General features: G+C 54.2%; 1 protein-coding gene across 1 annotated transcript in view; it reads left to right on the forward strand.

Annotated features, from left to right (window-relative positions):
- Positions 1-1,959: 1,959 nt before the first annotated feature.
- The window catches only part of LOC138810424 (anaphase-promoting complex subunit 4-like), a 47,423-nt gene continuing 34,533 nt past the window's right edge, over positions 1,960-14,849 (forward strand). The window contains 2 exon segments of the mRNA XM_069997529.1: positions 1,960-2,028; positions 2,362-2,678. Of these exon segments, the coding sequence (XP_069853630.1) occupies positions 1,960-2,028; positions 2,362-2,678 (386 nt within the window).

Raw genomic sequence — 14,849 nt, forward strand, 5'->3', positions numbered from 1 at the left:
CCTTTGGGGTGGTGAGGAGGTGTGCCAGGACATCATAATTTGTCACATCAAGGAATGGCGTTTCAGATTTGAAAAAGCTGCCTGGCTCCTGATATAGTTTTAATGAAAGGTCTGTGGTTCACAGAGGCCAAGTTGTTTGTAAAAATGTGTAAAAGTAGCCGGGTGTCAGTGGCTCACACCTGTCATCCTAGTTACACAGGAGGCTGAGATCTGGAGGATCATGTCTGGAGTCCTCGCTGAGATCTGGAGGCCGGAGTCTGGAGGCCCAGCAAGGGGCAGCAAAATCGGCTGGACATAGTCCCCTGTGGACAAAGCCGGGTTGCCATTCCGATTTTAAGGAGAAGTCTAGAACCAGCGGGCCGCAGTCCTGCTAGGTCCTGCACAGGAAGCCGGTGCAAAGTGGGCCGGGGCCTGGCTTGGCGACAGAGCACCCACCCGAGACAGACGGTCTGCACGCGAACGAGCGGGTGTGAACTGTGAACCGTGTGAACAGGCGTGACAGGTGTGATTCCAGCTCGAGTGTCGGGGAGGCTGGGGACTGCGGGGTGCCCTGGACCCCCCATCCTGCTTGCACTTATCTCAGTCTGCACCTTCCCAGGGATCAAACTCCGGGCCTTGAATTTTGGGCCTGCAGGCTGCACTTTCCCCTTGAGGCTGGCGCTGCACCGCTTGAACCACAGCTCCACTCCGGGTTTTGTGCTGGTTAGCTGGAACTCTGGAGAACCCCGCAGACTTCCCAGCCTGGGCTCTGATACGGGTTCCAGGGGAGATGGCGGTGGCCCTCGGCTGCGCCTAGGCTCCTAAAAGGCTGGAACCAAGCCTAGCATGCGCCTGGCCACCTGGCCAAGGCCACCGTATGCAAATTACCGCCTGTCAATCATACCTCTCAACCTATCAGAGGCCCCCACGGAGGAGTTTAGCCAATCAGAGGCACCCAGGGGCAGCCCCGCCCACGGCCTGGGCCCCTTCATCGCCTCAGCGGCCAGCAGGAGGCTCCGCCAACTGGGGTTTGGCCTCGGGTATCCCCCAGTTCGACCCAGTGCCTGGCGCTTGATGTGGGCCGCCGCCCCCAGCTAGGGTGCTCGCGATCCCGCAGGGCAGAGGCGGGGGTGCAGGCCCGCTGGTGGGGCACGCGCCTGCGTGTGCTGTGTGTGCAGCCTCGGGGGTGTGAACCCCAAATCCAGCCATGGCCCGGCCTCCTGTGCGGTCCTGGGGTGCTGCCGCGCCGCCCGGTTCCTCCCAGAGTGCTCCAGACGCCAATCAACCAACTGAGGTAAACCTGCCACGGGAGGGAGGCGGCCCGACCCTTGACCCCAACCCCCGCCCGCGCGCACGGAGCCGCGGTGAGCGCCCAGGGTCGGGCCTGCGGGGGGCGGGGCTGGGCTGCGGGGACCTCGCTGTCGATCTCTGCGGGTTTTGGGGGTCGAGGGGATCCCGGGGGGCTTGTTGTGGTTCTCTGCGGGTTTCGGGGGCGGGGCCGGGGCTGGGCCCTGGGGATCCCCCTGGGCCCTGGGGATCCCTCCCTTCTCCCGGGTCCTGCACGGGGCTGGCATGGCAGGTGAAGCCCCTGAGGACGCGTGCGTGCAGAAGGGGCGGGACAGTGCGCAAGGGGGATGGTGGTGGGGGCGTGCGCAGGGGACAGCGGGCAGTGCGCATATGTGTAAGGGCGGGGGGAATGGCAGCGGCAGCGCGCGCGGGGGGGGGGGGGCGGGAGCACGGCGGGGGCCTGCGGGGCTGAGCGTGTGTGAGCCAGCACAGGCCTGCGAGCGGAGCCCCGGTTGTGGCACGGGCACCTGCAGAGCTGTCTGCACAAGCCAGGGTAGGAGGAGGAGGAAGGAGAGGAGGAAGAAGAGGAGGAAGGAGGAAAAGGAGGAAGGAGAGGAGGAAGGAGATAAAGGAGGAATGAGAGGAGGAGGAGGAGGCCCCGCCGCCGCCACCGCCGCAGCCGCCAGCGCAGCCATGATCCGGGTGCCCCCTACCTGTCAGCCCCCACAGCCCGGGGCTTCGGCCGCATCAGCCGAAGCCAGTGTGAGTGACTGCCGGTGCTGGCCCGCGCGTGCCCGTGTGCGCGCCTCCCCCCCCCCCCCCCGCCCCCCGACCCCCTCGGGTCGCCCGTCCCGGCGCTGCCCTGCGCCCCCCCTTACACACACACACGCACTCGGGGTGCGGTTCTCCCCCTCCACTGCTACCCACTTGGGATGTCTCCTGGAGCACGCCCCCCTCCACACTGACCCTCTTTCTCTCTCTCTTCCCCCCCCCTAGGAAGGGGCGGCGGCGCCATGCTCCACCGCCGCCAGGGGGACACAGCTGGCTCCCTGCTGCTCCACCCCAAGCTTCCACTGCTGAGCCTCTGTGAGGAAGAGGAGGGTCAGGAAGAAGAGCCAGGCGCGGAGCCCCACCGACAGTAGGAGCCCCACCCTCGGGCCACTGGAGGGGGGAACCGGGGCCACCCACCGACCGACCCACTGGACTGCCCGCCAGCCCACCGGCCCGCCACCCCGCCACCCATGCTGGGGCCGCCCCACCGTGCCCTCGGACCCCAGGGCCAGATTTCCATGCAAGCTCCCTGGCTCCCTCCCAAGTGGATATGACAGGCAGCACCCCAGGCCTGAGCCACCCACCAATGCTGGCCGCTGCCCTGACCGGCCGGGCTACAGGTTCGGCTCTTACCCATACAGGTGAGCCCCGCGCCGGCCGTGCCCCCCCCCACTCCTCACAGGGCTCAAGGGGCTCCCCGCACCCCTGTCCCCTTCCCGGACCACACACACACACACAAAAGGGGTCTCTACTATTCATTCCCTTCAAGTGATTCTTTATTCATTTATTTTTGGGTCTCTCACCCCAAAAAACGGATCTGAAAAATAATGCTTTTTTTTGGGGGGGGGGAAGACTTCTAACAAAGAAGGCGGCCTCTTTCCCCTCCATCATCAAACAGGTTTTATTGGGGGATCCTGGCAGGGGGCAGGTGGGAGGGTGGGTAGGCGTCTGGGTGAATGATGATTTTCTAGTTAAATGCCATTGTCTTCGCCAAGAGCTCCAGCTATCTATTCTTTTTTCTTTTTTTTGGGGGGGGGGTCCGGTCGTGGGGCCTGAACTCTGGGCCTGGGCACTGTCCCTCAGCTTTTTAAGCTCAAGGCTAGCGCTCTACCACTTGATCCACAGCGCCACTTCCGGCTTTTTTCTTTTTGCTTATGTGGTGCTGGGGAATCGAACCCAGGGCCTCATGCATGCAAGGCAAGCGCTCTACGACTGAGCCTCCTCCCCAGCCCATGTGCTCCAGCTATCTAGATTCCAACCCCCCCCACTTCTCCCCTTCTGCCTAATGTCTCCACCCCCACCCCCACCCCCCTATCTCCTGGCTCCATCTTTCCACCCCATCCTAATGATCTGCACCCTTACATTAAAAATCAGGAGAGAGGATTACAGCAAGGGTCACTGCGGCCATCTCGAGGGCAGACTGCTGGTCCCGTGCTGCCTCCCATCCCTGGAGGCCAGGTCGCCCAGGGGTCCAGGCTGGCTGGAGAGGCAGGATTGCCAGGTTCCACCCCCCCTAGGGGGTCGCTGAGGGAGACCTTAAAATCCTGAGCTGGGCAAGGAGGGACTGTGTCTGTAATCTGCTTTTTCATTTGGATTTGTGTGTGTGGGGGGGGGGAGATTTCTTTATTTCTTTATGTTTTTCAATCATCCTCCACACCATGTGTTCTCTCTCTGAGCTGTAAATTTCTCCTGTGTCTACACATCTATTTATACCCACACATTCCTCCCACCTCCCCCTTCCCTCCCTATTTTTTGGGGGCAAACTGCTGGAGCTCCTCAGTTGCAAATGGCTCTCTCCCTGAGTTCAAAATGCAGGGTGTGTGGGAAGGGAGTCCACACGTGAGAGAGCTTTTGTGCTGAACAAAGGGATGGTACTGACCCCGCACGTACGTGCGTGTGTGGTGTGTGTGTGTGTGTGTGTGTCTTACCAGCCCTGAAAATCGCATGGATACTTCCATTTCCCCCACCTTCCCCTTTCATCCATTTTCACAATATGGCAAAATGTCGGTTAGGCAGCATCTTAATGTGTGTGTGCATGTGTGTGTGGGGGCGGGGGAGGAGAGCTGAAGAAAGACTTAGTGAAATGATTCTTCTATGAGCCACTTGGGCAAGCCAAGGTAACTCTTGAGGGAAAAACAAGATGGGATCACGACCCAGCTAGGGGTGGCAACAGCTGGAGCTTCTGATCTTCCAGGGCCCACCTTCCTGCCTCACTCAACAGACAGCTGCAAACTCAGGGAACAGGTACACACCAGCCTGAGCTTGGGATCAAGGTCTGGAAGGAATCTAGAGCAGAATCATCAATAATGCTTTCCCGATATCTCATCCCTTTCTTTATGTGTGTTACTTATTTTCCCATCTCTGGTCTTAAAAAAGCGAATCAGCAATGCTTTGGAACCATTGAGATGGAGAGTCAACGGAAGGCGCTCGTCCCTCTGCCCTGTAGTAGATGATTATTAAAAAAAAAAAAAAAGAATTGGCCAGAAAGGGCGGATGGATGTCAGCCAGATGCCCAGTCATCTCCTCTTGTTTCAGAGTGTGTGTGAGACTCCAGTCTGTGCCCGAGGTGTCTCAGAGTGAGAGGTTCGAGTCCCACCGCCTCCACACATCCTCGAGGTGCTTGCTCACTTTGGAGGTCCCTCAGCTGGCTTCTCCACCTGCTTGCTCCAGGAAGGAGGTGGGCTGGGAGAACTCTTCATCTTTCTTCAGAATAGCTCAGAGGCAGGGGTGGGGTGGGCCATGATTGCAGGTAGAGTTCGCAGGTGAGTACCTTTGGGTCTCCCAGTGATTGGCGTGGAGTGGGTTGGGGCGATGGCAGGGTCTCAGCCCCCGTCCCTCCCCACTCACCCAGTAGGACAAAGCCAGGTTTCCAGCTGTCATGTGTGGACCCCAGGACCCACCAGCAATGGGGAGGGAGGGGTGACAGAAGGTGGGTGCAGAGGAAGAGAAGAGAAAGGGCATGAGGAGAATGTGGAGGGGCAGGACCCGAGTGGGGGTGAGGGGTTCCGACTGGCCAAGGCCTTTGGGGGAGTGGCCACAGGTGGGCCTTTGTGGGGTGGGGGGGACCCCCAAGACGAGGGGTCGGGGTGAGGGGGGAGCCTTTGTTCTCCTCTCCTCCTGGCTGCATGAATTGCCAGTTGGGTTGGCTTTTTGTCTCCTCCTGCCCCCTCCCCCCTGTCATGCATGACGAGGTTGCTGGTGGGAGCAAAAGTAGTTTTAATAGCAACAGCAATGAGGAGCACGCATGGTATGCAATTAAGACAAGAAATTAATAGGAAACCAAGACTTCCCAGGAAGGGTCAGTGGTGCTGTGAAGCGAGGAGTCCCAGCCCCCCTGGGGGCCGTGTTTCTGGGTTGCCGGGCTGGGGTCCCTGCATGGAGATGGTGGCCCATGGGCTCCGGCCTGCCTCCTCTTCTCACTCATTGGCCTTGGCTCTAGGAAGCCTGTCTTGTCTGAAAGTCTGCCTCTGCTACTGGGTGATTTTTTTCTTAGGGGTGATGCAGCAGGCAGAGGAGTAAGTGAGGATAAATGGCAGGATAGGGAAGGGAGGAGAAAAATCCCTCTCGAAAAATCACCCCCTCTGCACACCAGTTGCTTTTTTTGGCTGTTGTGGGGCTTGAGCTCTGTGCCTGGGTGCTGTCACTGCGGGCTTGAGCTCAAGGTGAGTGCTCTACCACTTGAACCACAGCACCACTACCTCCAACCTTTTCCCAGTAATTTACTGGAGACAAGAGACTCACAGACTTTCCCACCCGGGCTGGCTTTGAACCTCTATCCTCAGATCTCAGTAGCTTGGATGACAGGTGTGAGCTGCTGGTGCCTGGCTTCTTTCTCCTCCTTCTTTTATTTAGTCTGGTTGAGAAGAGCGGCTCCTACTGGAGGCGGAGGGAACTGTAGGACCTTGCATCTAGAAAGATGGCAGCAGATTCTTCCCTGTCCTCTTGGCTTTTGGCCTCATGGCCCCCATGGGTAGGGCCTGGTGCAGGGGAGGCCAGGTAGGGAACAGCACCGGGGCTGAAATCAGCAGATGGAGGAAGTGATCTTCAGCAGGGAGAAGCAGGCTGAGTGGATCTGGCTCTCAGCATGTTTTTTACATCATAAGACATCTTTCCAGATCCTTCTCATCTCTGCTGGATTTGAGGATGGGGCGGGAGAGGACAGGGAAGATGATGATGGCATTTTATGTTTCGCTGTTCAAGAATCAACTGACAATGACATCTGTGCTCCCCTCTGTGGGCTGACGTCCCTTCAGTTGTCTGAGGCAGGGTGTGAGGAAGGGGCAGGGAGAACTGGCCGTTTGACTGTGTGTGGTTGGGCGTGGTGGTTCCAAGCTAGTGTGCTTCTCTTTCCTTTTTCCGTTTTGAACTTGAACTTGGTCCCTGACCCTATTGGCTGGCACTCTATCAACGGAGACACGCCTCTGTGGCTATGTGTGGTTCACGCCTCTGTGGCTATGTGTGGTTGGGCATGGTGGTTCCAAGCTAGTGTGCTTTTCTTTCCTTTTTCCGTTTTGAACTTGGTCCCTGACCCTATTGGCTGGCAATCTATCAACGGAGACACGCCTCTGTGGCTGTGTGTGGTTGGGTTTGGTGGTTCCAAGCTAGTGTGCTTCTCTTTCCTTTTTCCATTTTGAATTTGAACTTGGTCCCTGACCCTATTGGCTGGCACTCTATCAACGGAGACATGCCTCCTTCCCCCCCCTGCAGTTCCTCTTTTGAACTACAAAGATAAAGGTTGACCCAAGGGGGTGGGGTGTGGATGGTCTTGGCCAGGCAAGGCTCTTCTGTTTTGTTTTGTTTTTCAGCCCCATCCTCCAAGCTTCCCTGACAATTCTAGAAAGCTCTTCCTCACAGTTGACTCCCATTTTCCCTTCTCTGCCATTGGGTGTGCACAGCCCCATCCTCGTGGAGTCCCTCCACCCCCCTCCCCTACCCTCTCTGTAAATAGAGATCAAAAGGGGAGTTATGGGTCTAATGAGTTGTTCACATTTTATTAGAGTGGATCTCCTCTTTCAACCACAAGGGATTCTCCAGAGACAGGAGATTAGTGGTGGGATTGATGTCCTCTTCCAGGATGCCGGGGCTGGGCCAGCAGCAGGCAGTCCAGAGAGGGGTGGGCTTCAGGGCCTGCCCAGGCCCTGGCGGTGGCACAAAACCCATTGGGTGCCTCAGCCCCTGGGGGCAGGAATGGGAGAGTGGTGGTATGAGCTGGAAGGGCGTGCTCGTGGTTGGATGTCCATGCTCCTCCCAGGTTAGTGGCCTTGTGGCCTTTCTCTGGGCCTTCTCGAAGCTACCGGCACCTGCTCAGGATTTTGGGTGTACTTGGTGCCCCGAAATTCTCTTCACGCACCCTGCTGGAGAACGGGAAGTATGTGAACTTCTCCAGGGCGCGGAGAGAGATTTCAATTCAGCACTTGTATTTAACATTGTTGAGTGACTAGTAGCACCTAATGAAATACACACGTGTGGACTAAGTGAAGGAATGAATGAGTTAATGAAGCTGGGGGCAGGGGTTGTCTGGTCTGGTGGATTAGAGGAAACCGGAAACGTCCAGCTCTGACCTGCTAGAAAGATGTCCACTGCCGGCTTCTCATTTAAGAGATGGGGGAAAGTGAGGCCCAGGGTCTCCAGGTTGATTTGCCTCAGGGCTGGCGGCTCCTCAGTACCCATGTCCAGTGGGTCTTCTTTTAATGGGTGATTTGCTTTCTTATTCTTTCTTTGGGTCCCCCCCTTTGTAATTGATCTTATCTGATATCTTGGCATCTCTTCTCTTTCACATTGTCTTCTTTTAGTTAATTAGATTTTTTTTTTTTGGTGCCAGTTGTGGGGCTTGAGCGCTGCCCCTGAGTTTTTTTTAATTTTTAATTAATTAATTAATTTTGATTTTGCTCAATGCTGGCGGCTCTGCCTCTTGAGTCACACCTCCACCTCTTGCTTTTTGGTCTCACAGACCTTCCTGGCCTAGGCTGGCTTTGAATATTGACCCTCAGATCTCAGCCTCCTGAGTGGCTGGTATTGCAGGTGTGAGCCACTGGTGCCCAACTTCTGTCTTTTCTAAGTGTGTGTGTGTGTGTGTGTGTGTGTGTGTGTGTGATTTCTCTATTCAACTATTCAATAAATACCTGCTACAGACAGATTTGCCAAACATGGGGTGACCACTGGGGCTGGACTCTGTTCTCTGCCTTCTAGCACTGTGGGAACAGAGTGCTTGGAGACCATCTCAGGGCCGGGTGAGATATCTCAGGAAGAGTGTGTGGGGAGAGAGGGATAGTCCATATTACAATTAATTTTTTTTTTTTTTTGCTGGTTGGGGCCTGAATTCTGGGCCTGGGCACTGTCCCTCAGTTCTTCAGCTCAAGGTTAGCACTCTACCACTTGAGCCACAGCGCCACTTCCAGCTTTTTTGCTTATGTGGTGCTGAGGAATTGAACCTAGGGCCTCAGGCATGCAAGGCAAGAACTCTACCACTGAGCCTCCTTCCCAGCCCACAATTGATTTTTTATTGTGATGATAAAGATGACGTGCAGAAGGGTGACAGTTACATCAGTTGGGTTGTGAGCTCGTTTTTCTGTGGACCATGTCTTCTCTTCCCTCGCTCTCTCCCCCAGTTTCTTCCTCCCGTCCCCATCCAGGAGTGGTAGAGTTCATTCTCCACGTGGTGTCCACTGAGGACCACGGCTGCCTTTGTTCACCCTCTGTCGCCTCATTTCTGTGCCTCCCCTTCCTTTGTTGTTGTTGGTTGTTTTCTGATGCAGATCCTGGGGCTTGAACTCAGGACCTGGATACTGTCTTTTGCTCAAGGCTAGTGCTTTATCATTTGAGCCACAGCCTCACTTCTGGCTTTTTGCTGGTGCCTTGGAGATAAGAGTCTCACAGAGTTTTTCTATCTAGGCTGGCTTTGACCCACGATCCTCCTGTCTCAGCCTTCTGAGCTCCTCAGGTGACAGGCCAGAGCCACATGTTCCCCACCCATATTTCAGTTTCCCCCTGAAGGATGAATTGCAGGAAAGGAGGAGAGAGTGGTTTCAGGAGGAGGAGGAAGGACACAGGGAGAAGGAGCTGGTGGAGGGCCCAGCCCTCCGTGTTCTGCACCCCCACTCAGGGAGACACATAACGAGGGGCACGTGCATGCATTCTCTGGCCAGCGGGAAGGGGGCCGGCTCCCTGATCTAGCCGCACCAGAGCTGTCCAGCTGAGGGGCTAGTGAAGGACACACGAAGCAAGCTTCCTCCCTGGCCACTGGCTTTCTTGCTGGCCAGGAGGAAGAAAGGGAAGCTGCTGGTTGACTCTCGGCCAAGACAGAGTTGGATGGGGGCCCAGGCCTGGCTGTTCACAGCGAGGGGCTGGCCTGGGCCCCTGTGTTTCTGGAGTGGTGAAGGCCGTGCCGTGCACACACTGGCCACTTTCACTGGGGGTGCAGAGCAGGCCGGGTGAGGGGTGTGGGGGGGATTGGACAGAAGGGGGGTGCCCAGGACAACCTCTGGGCGTGTCCCAATCCTGTAGCACTTCCTTCCTCAATGTGGACAGAGGAAGGGGCGGGGGCAGACCCCACGCACGGAAGCACCCAGCCCCTGGGGTTGTGGTTTGGACAGATGCCGCCCCCAAATTGATTTTTCACCTTCGAATCTCCACGCTGTGGTTTGCATTCGGAAAGACAATTCACAAACACGAAGCGAGGCTCAGCTGAAGATGTGCTCACTTGCTCTCCCCCCCCTCTCTAGCTCTCTCTTTCTCTCACTCACTCAATGGGTGGGTGCTTTCCTCCACTAGCTGGGCACCCAGCCCTTTTCACTTTAGCTGCTTTTATTCAGGTAGGGGACCTCAGATGGTGATCTTCCCATGCATACCTTTGGCATAGCTGGGATTACAGGTGCAAGCTCTCATACCTGGCCTTTAGCCTGAAGGCCAGATGTGGTACTCTGGGGCTGGAACTGTTGGGGATGAATTTTTAGGGGTCTCTGAAGGGCAGCGCCTGGAGGTAGAGGCACAAGACTATGCCTTTGAGGCCAGAGCAAGAGGGGAACTGAGGAGAGGCCAAGGTGGATCTATAGATGTCAGGCCTGGCTGGGGGTGGGAGGTGGACATGGTGGTCAGAATCCTTCACTGGACTTCCGGGTGTTGTAGGGGGGTGGGAGAGAGTTGTAGGTGAGAGCTTCCTTGGCCTTGAACTAGAGCCACAGCTCTACTTCCCACCTCTCTGCCGGCTCATTGGAGATAAAAGCACTTCCCTCCTCCCGTCTTCTGGGGCCCCATCAGGTCATGCGGATGTCAAAATAGAGGTTGGTGGAAGAGTAAAGAGGGGAAGGAGGAAGAGTGAGGAGGAAGAATAAGGAGCAGGAGAGGAAGAGGAGGAGAAAAAGAAAAAGAGAAGGAGGAATGAGGAGGAGGAAGAGCAAGGAGGAGGAGGAGGAAGCCTTAAGAGACACCTTTGCTCACCTGACTGTGGCTATAATCACTGATGGTTAGCCTGGCTGGCTTCGTCGTTTTTGCACAACCACCTTTTTTGGCTTCCTCCTTTCTGTGTTTTAAAATAAATGGGAACCCAGATGTACAGAGGTAGGAAAAAGAAAAAAAAGCCAATCAAGATCAAGATTTATGGATCTGTGTTCCTGAACAAAGCCCAGTGCATTCATTTATTTACCTATTTCTTTTCTGCTATTTTTCTTCTGGATGCCTGTTGGTGGAGGTGGGTTGGGGAGGAGTGGTAGTGAGTGTAATCTGGGTTTTCGGGTGTGTGTGGTAGGTTCTACAATATTCAGGGAAATCAAGTCACGCCTCATGGATCTGTGTTTTCAGACCTTGGCTGGTGGGCTCCACCTAGGCAGGGGCAGTGATCACAGACAGACTGAGTGACCATGGCTGGGAGTTCCTACCAGGCAGGCCAGGTGTGCCTCTGGAGTGTCAGAATGGGAGCCTTGCTTGTGTGTGTGTGTTTCTCCTTGTTAGAAACTCCAGGAATTGTTGATGAAACTCAAGGGTCATTATTTGTTTGATTTGCACCCACCTCTGCTGGAAATGACTTGAGAACAATTCCACTTTGGCCTACCTAGGGTTCTGGGCCGCAGGTGCCCTATCATAGGGAGGGGCACGTAGAATCTACTGGAGTGAGACGGAGACTAGACTTGAAGGGAGGGAAGGCCTTGCCGGTCTAGCTGTAGTCATGTAGGAGGAGGGCTGAACCAATTGCACCTGTGTTGGTCATTCGGTCTTCATCTAGCTTCATCCTTCTGTGTGGATGCTGTTTCCCCAAATTCCTCCAACTCCATTTCAAAGCTCTTCTCTCCTCTAGTTGCATCCCAAAGGGGGTGTCCGCTGCAATTCTTGATTGTTCTCCTCAGCTAGAAATAAGCTCTGAGCATGTCTGTCCTCGAACTCCTGTCCTCATCTCTGTTCCTAGCATTTTTCCTAAGTGGTTTTGGGGTCAGGTCTTATGAGGGTTTTTCACCCCTTCGTCATCCCAGGTCCTCTCTCTGTCCTTCCGTTTTCTGGAACAAACACGATCTTACTTCCTTAATCTTCCCGACCTCTTATTTATTTAGTTGGTCATGGGACTTGAACTCAGGGCCTGGGCGCTGTCCCTGAGCCTCCTTGTGCTCAAGGCTAGCACTCTACCACTTGAGCCACAGCGCCACTTCTGGTTTTCGAGTGGTTCATTGGAGATAAGAGTCTCACAGGGACTTTCTTGCTCATGCTGGCTTCGAACGATGATCCTCAGACCTCAGCCTTCTGAGTAGCTAGGATCACAGGCATGAGCCATTGGCGCCCAGCTGTTTTCTTTTAAAATTTATTCTGTGCCTATTTACAAAGGTGCTTTGGTTTCAAGAAGAAAAACCCAAGAAGGTTACTTCTGAAATACACACGATCCTTTCAAGAACCTTCTCCTGGAGTCTGTTTTGCCGGTGAATCCACATTTATTTACAGAAAGCAAGATGAGAGCACTTAAGGGAAAACACAAGTAGGTTTCTAGACATAGGGAACTTGAGATCATTAATGTTTTTGAAAAAATAAAAAAATAAAGGGTGGGGTGAAAGCTCTACAGGCCTTTGGTGTGAATCTGACTAGGATAGTCTCCCATTGGTACTTGTGACTGGTCTCTGCTGGTGGTGACTTCCGGCAGCTACGGTGCTGATGGGATAGATGTCCTTGGAGGCTCGTGGCTGGCCCTTGGCATTCTGTGTCAGGTTCATACGTGGAGGCCTCAGGAGACTGGCCTTGTGTGATTCTCGCTGCCCTTCAGAGGCACAGAGACAGGGGCTGCAGAACTTGGGGTGGCACTGATACCAGCCAGGTTTCCGAGTAGGTCTCCTGAGAGTTGAGCTCCTGGTGTGTGGCCTGCTGGGGGTGTAAGGCACGGTTTACATTGTAAGTGAAGGAACTCCTTATCCGCACTGGCTTTGGGACGTCCCCCAAAGTGCCCTTCTAGAGCCTTGTCTCTTCGCACATCACACAAGGCTGATTTGGTTCGAATGAATGACTAGAATTCCTGCAAAATAGCCCATTTCCAGGTTTTGATGTACTTTGTGGAGGACAAGAGGGCGGGAAATTGCCCCGCACGTGGTGATCCTGTTTCCCACAAGGCTGAGTTCTGGCCGCTGTCCTCTCCACCTTCCCCTTTCCTGCTGTACATATGTCCCCAGCGCCCCCCTGTGCATCTGGGAGACCGTCTACTCTCCTGCGCCTGTCTCTGCCTGCATTCTGTCTGTGTATTCGGACTCTATGTGGAGATTGACTGTGATTCTCCCTACTCAAGAATGGCCGGCGGGAGTGCTGTTTCAGTGATGGGTTTTTTAATCATTGTTGTTTTTAAAGGAGCTTTCCAGAAAGGATGTGAAGCCAGGTGTTGTCACTTTCTCCTATCATTCTAGCTACACCTGAGGCAGAGATTGGGAGGATGGAGTTTCTAGATCAGCTAGGGTAAAAAATTCAGGAGAATCCAGGTGCCTATTGCTCATGCCTGGAACCCCAGTTTCTCTGAAATTTGAGGATTGAGGTTCAAAACCAGCAGAGGCATAAAAATCCTCGAGACTCTTATTTCCAATGAACCACTAGAAAATCAGAAATGGAGCTGGGCTCAAGTGGTACAGCACTAGGTCTCTAGCAAAAGAGCTAAGGGACAGGTTTATGATCATTGTCTGAAAATCCATGGGATGGAATGGCTTCCTTGCTCACCCATGATCATAATAGGCTGAGGTCTCCCAAGTGTGTAGGTGGCAGTACAGAATTGTGTGGTGAGTTCAAGGCTGGTGCTGTACCACTTGAGCCACAGCACCACTTCTGGTTTTCTAGTGGTTCATTGGAGATCAGAGTTGCACAGACTTTCCTTCCCAGGCTGGCTTTGAGCCATGATCCTCAGATCTCAGCCTCCTGAGTCACTGGGATGACAGGTGTGAGCCACTAGTACCTGATGTATTATACCTGGTGTATATAATACACCTGCTGTATTATGAATGTATTTTGTTTTGAGATTTCTCCGATGCAGCCAGCAGCTTTGGCGGCATCTTGGATACATTTCATGTCTTGTCTCTCCCGATGTCTCTTAGAAGCATGTGGGTTCTTTGGCCAGTGGATGAGCTCAATACTTCTTGAGAACCTGTGGGACCCCTGGGTGTCTGTTTATTTAGAGGATGTGGCCCCTCCGTCCGCAGCCTCCCCTGCCAGCCGGGTTGGGGGGTCAGTGGCTGGCATCCAAAGAGAGCAGGATCTACGGGGTCATGCGTGTGGGGCAGTGCTATTTGGGTGTGGTGGGGGACTGGGACTGCCCTGCAAATGCAGAGCACAATCAGCCTGGGCGCCGTGTAGCAACCCCTCCCCCCCAGCCTGCCCCCCATCCAGACTGAACAAGACTCTGTTCTTTTGCTGGGAACATTTTTGAATTTCAACCTAGAGGAAGGGGCAGATGGGTCCCTGATAGTATGTCATCATCCCCTCCCCTCCGCTCCCCTCCCCTTCCTTTTCCTCTCCCCTCTTCCCCTTCCCTTCCTTTCCCTCCTTTTCCCTCCCCTTCTGTTCCCCTTCCCTCTCCCCTTCCCCCTCTCCCTCTCTCCTCTCTTCCCTCCCCTTCTTCTTTTCCTTCCTTGGAGACAGTGTGCCTGTATTTGCCCCAGAATATCATTCTTTATTCCTTTGCATTCAACACAGTTTGACATTTTGCATGATTGTCTGGGTACTAGTATTAGATGTCATCTTATCCTTCTCTAATAATAATTTTAACAACCAAAAGTCAATTGGTGTGTGTGTGTGTGTGTGTGTGTGTGTGTGTGTGTGTGTGTGTGTGTGTGTGTGTGTGAGTGTGAGTGTGTGTGTGTGTGTGTGTGATAGTACTGGGGCTTGAACTCAGGACCTCCTTTGCTCATGCTCAGATTTTTCTCTCCTGGCTGACACTCTACTACTTGAGCTATGCTTCCTGTCTCTAAAAAGTCAGTTTATTAAAGTGATACTTTAATAAATTAGTAATTAATTAAGTGGAGTAAAGGTACTCTACCATTTGAGCCATGTATCAAGTTCATTGTCGCATTTTTAAATTTATTGTGCTTGTCCTGGGCTTTGAACTCAGGGTCTGGGCGCTTTCCCTGCGCTATTTTTGCTGAAGGCTGGTGCTCTACCACTTGAGCCACAATTCTACTTCTGGCCTTTGGTGGTTCACTGGAGATCAGAGTCTCATGGACTTTCCTGCCCAGGCTGGTTTCAAACCTCGATCCTCAGCTCTCAGCCTCCTGAGTAGCTGGAATGACAGGTGTGAGCTGCCAGGTGCCTCCATTTTAATGGGGGGGGGTAATCTATTCTGAGATCTTGGCAGAACATGTAAGTCAGGG

Source organism: Dipodomys merriami, unplaced genomic scaffold (genome assembly GCF_024711535.1).
Source record: "Dipodomys merriami isolate MVZ:Mamm:240054 unplaced genomic scaffold, mDipMer1.0.p SCAF_1031, whole genome shotgun sequence".
Lineage (NCBI taxonomy): Eukaryota > Metazoa > Chordata > Mammalia > Rodentia > Heteromyidae > Dipodomys > Dipodomys merriami.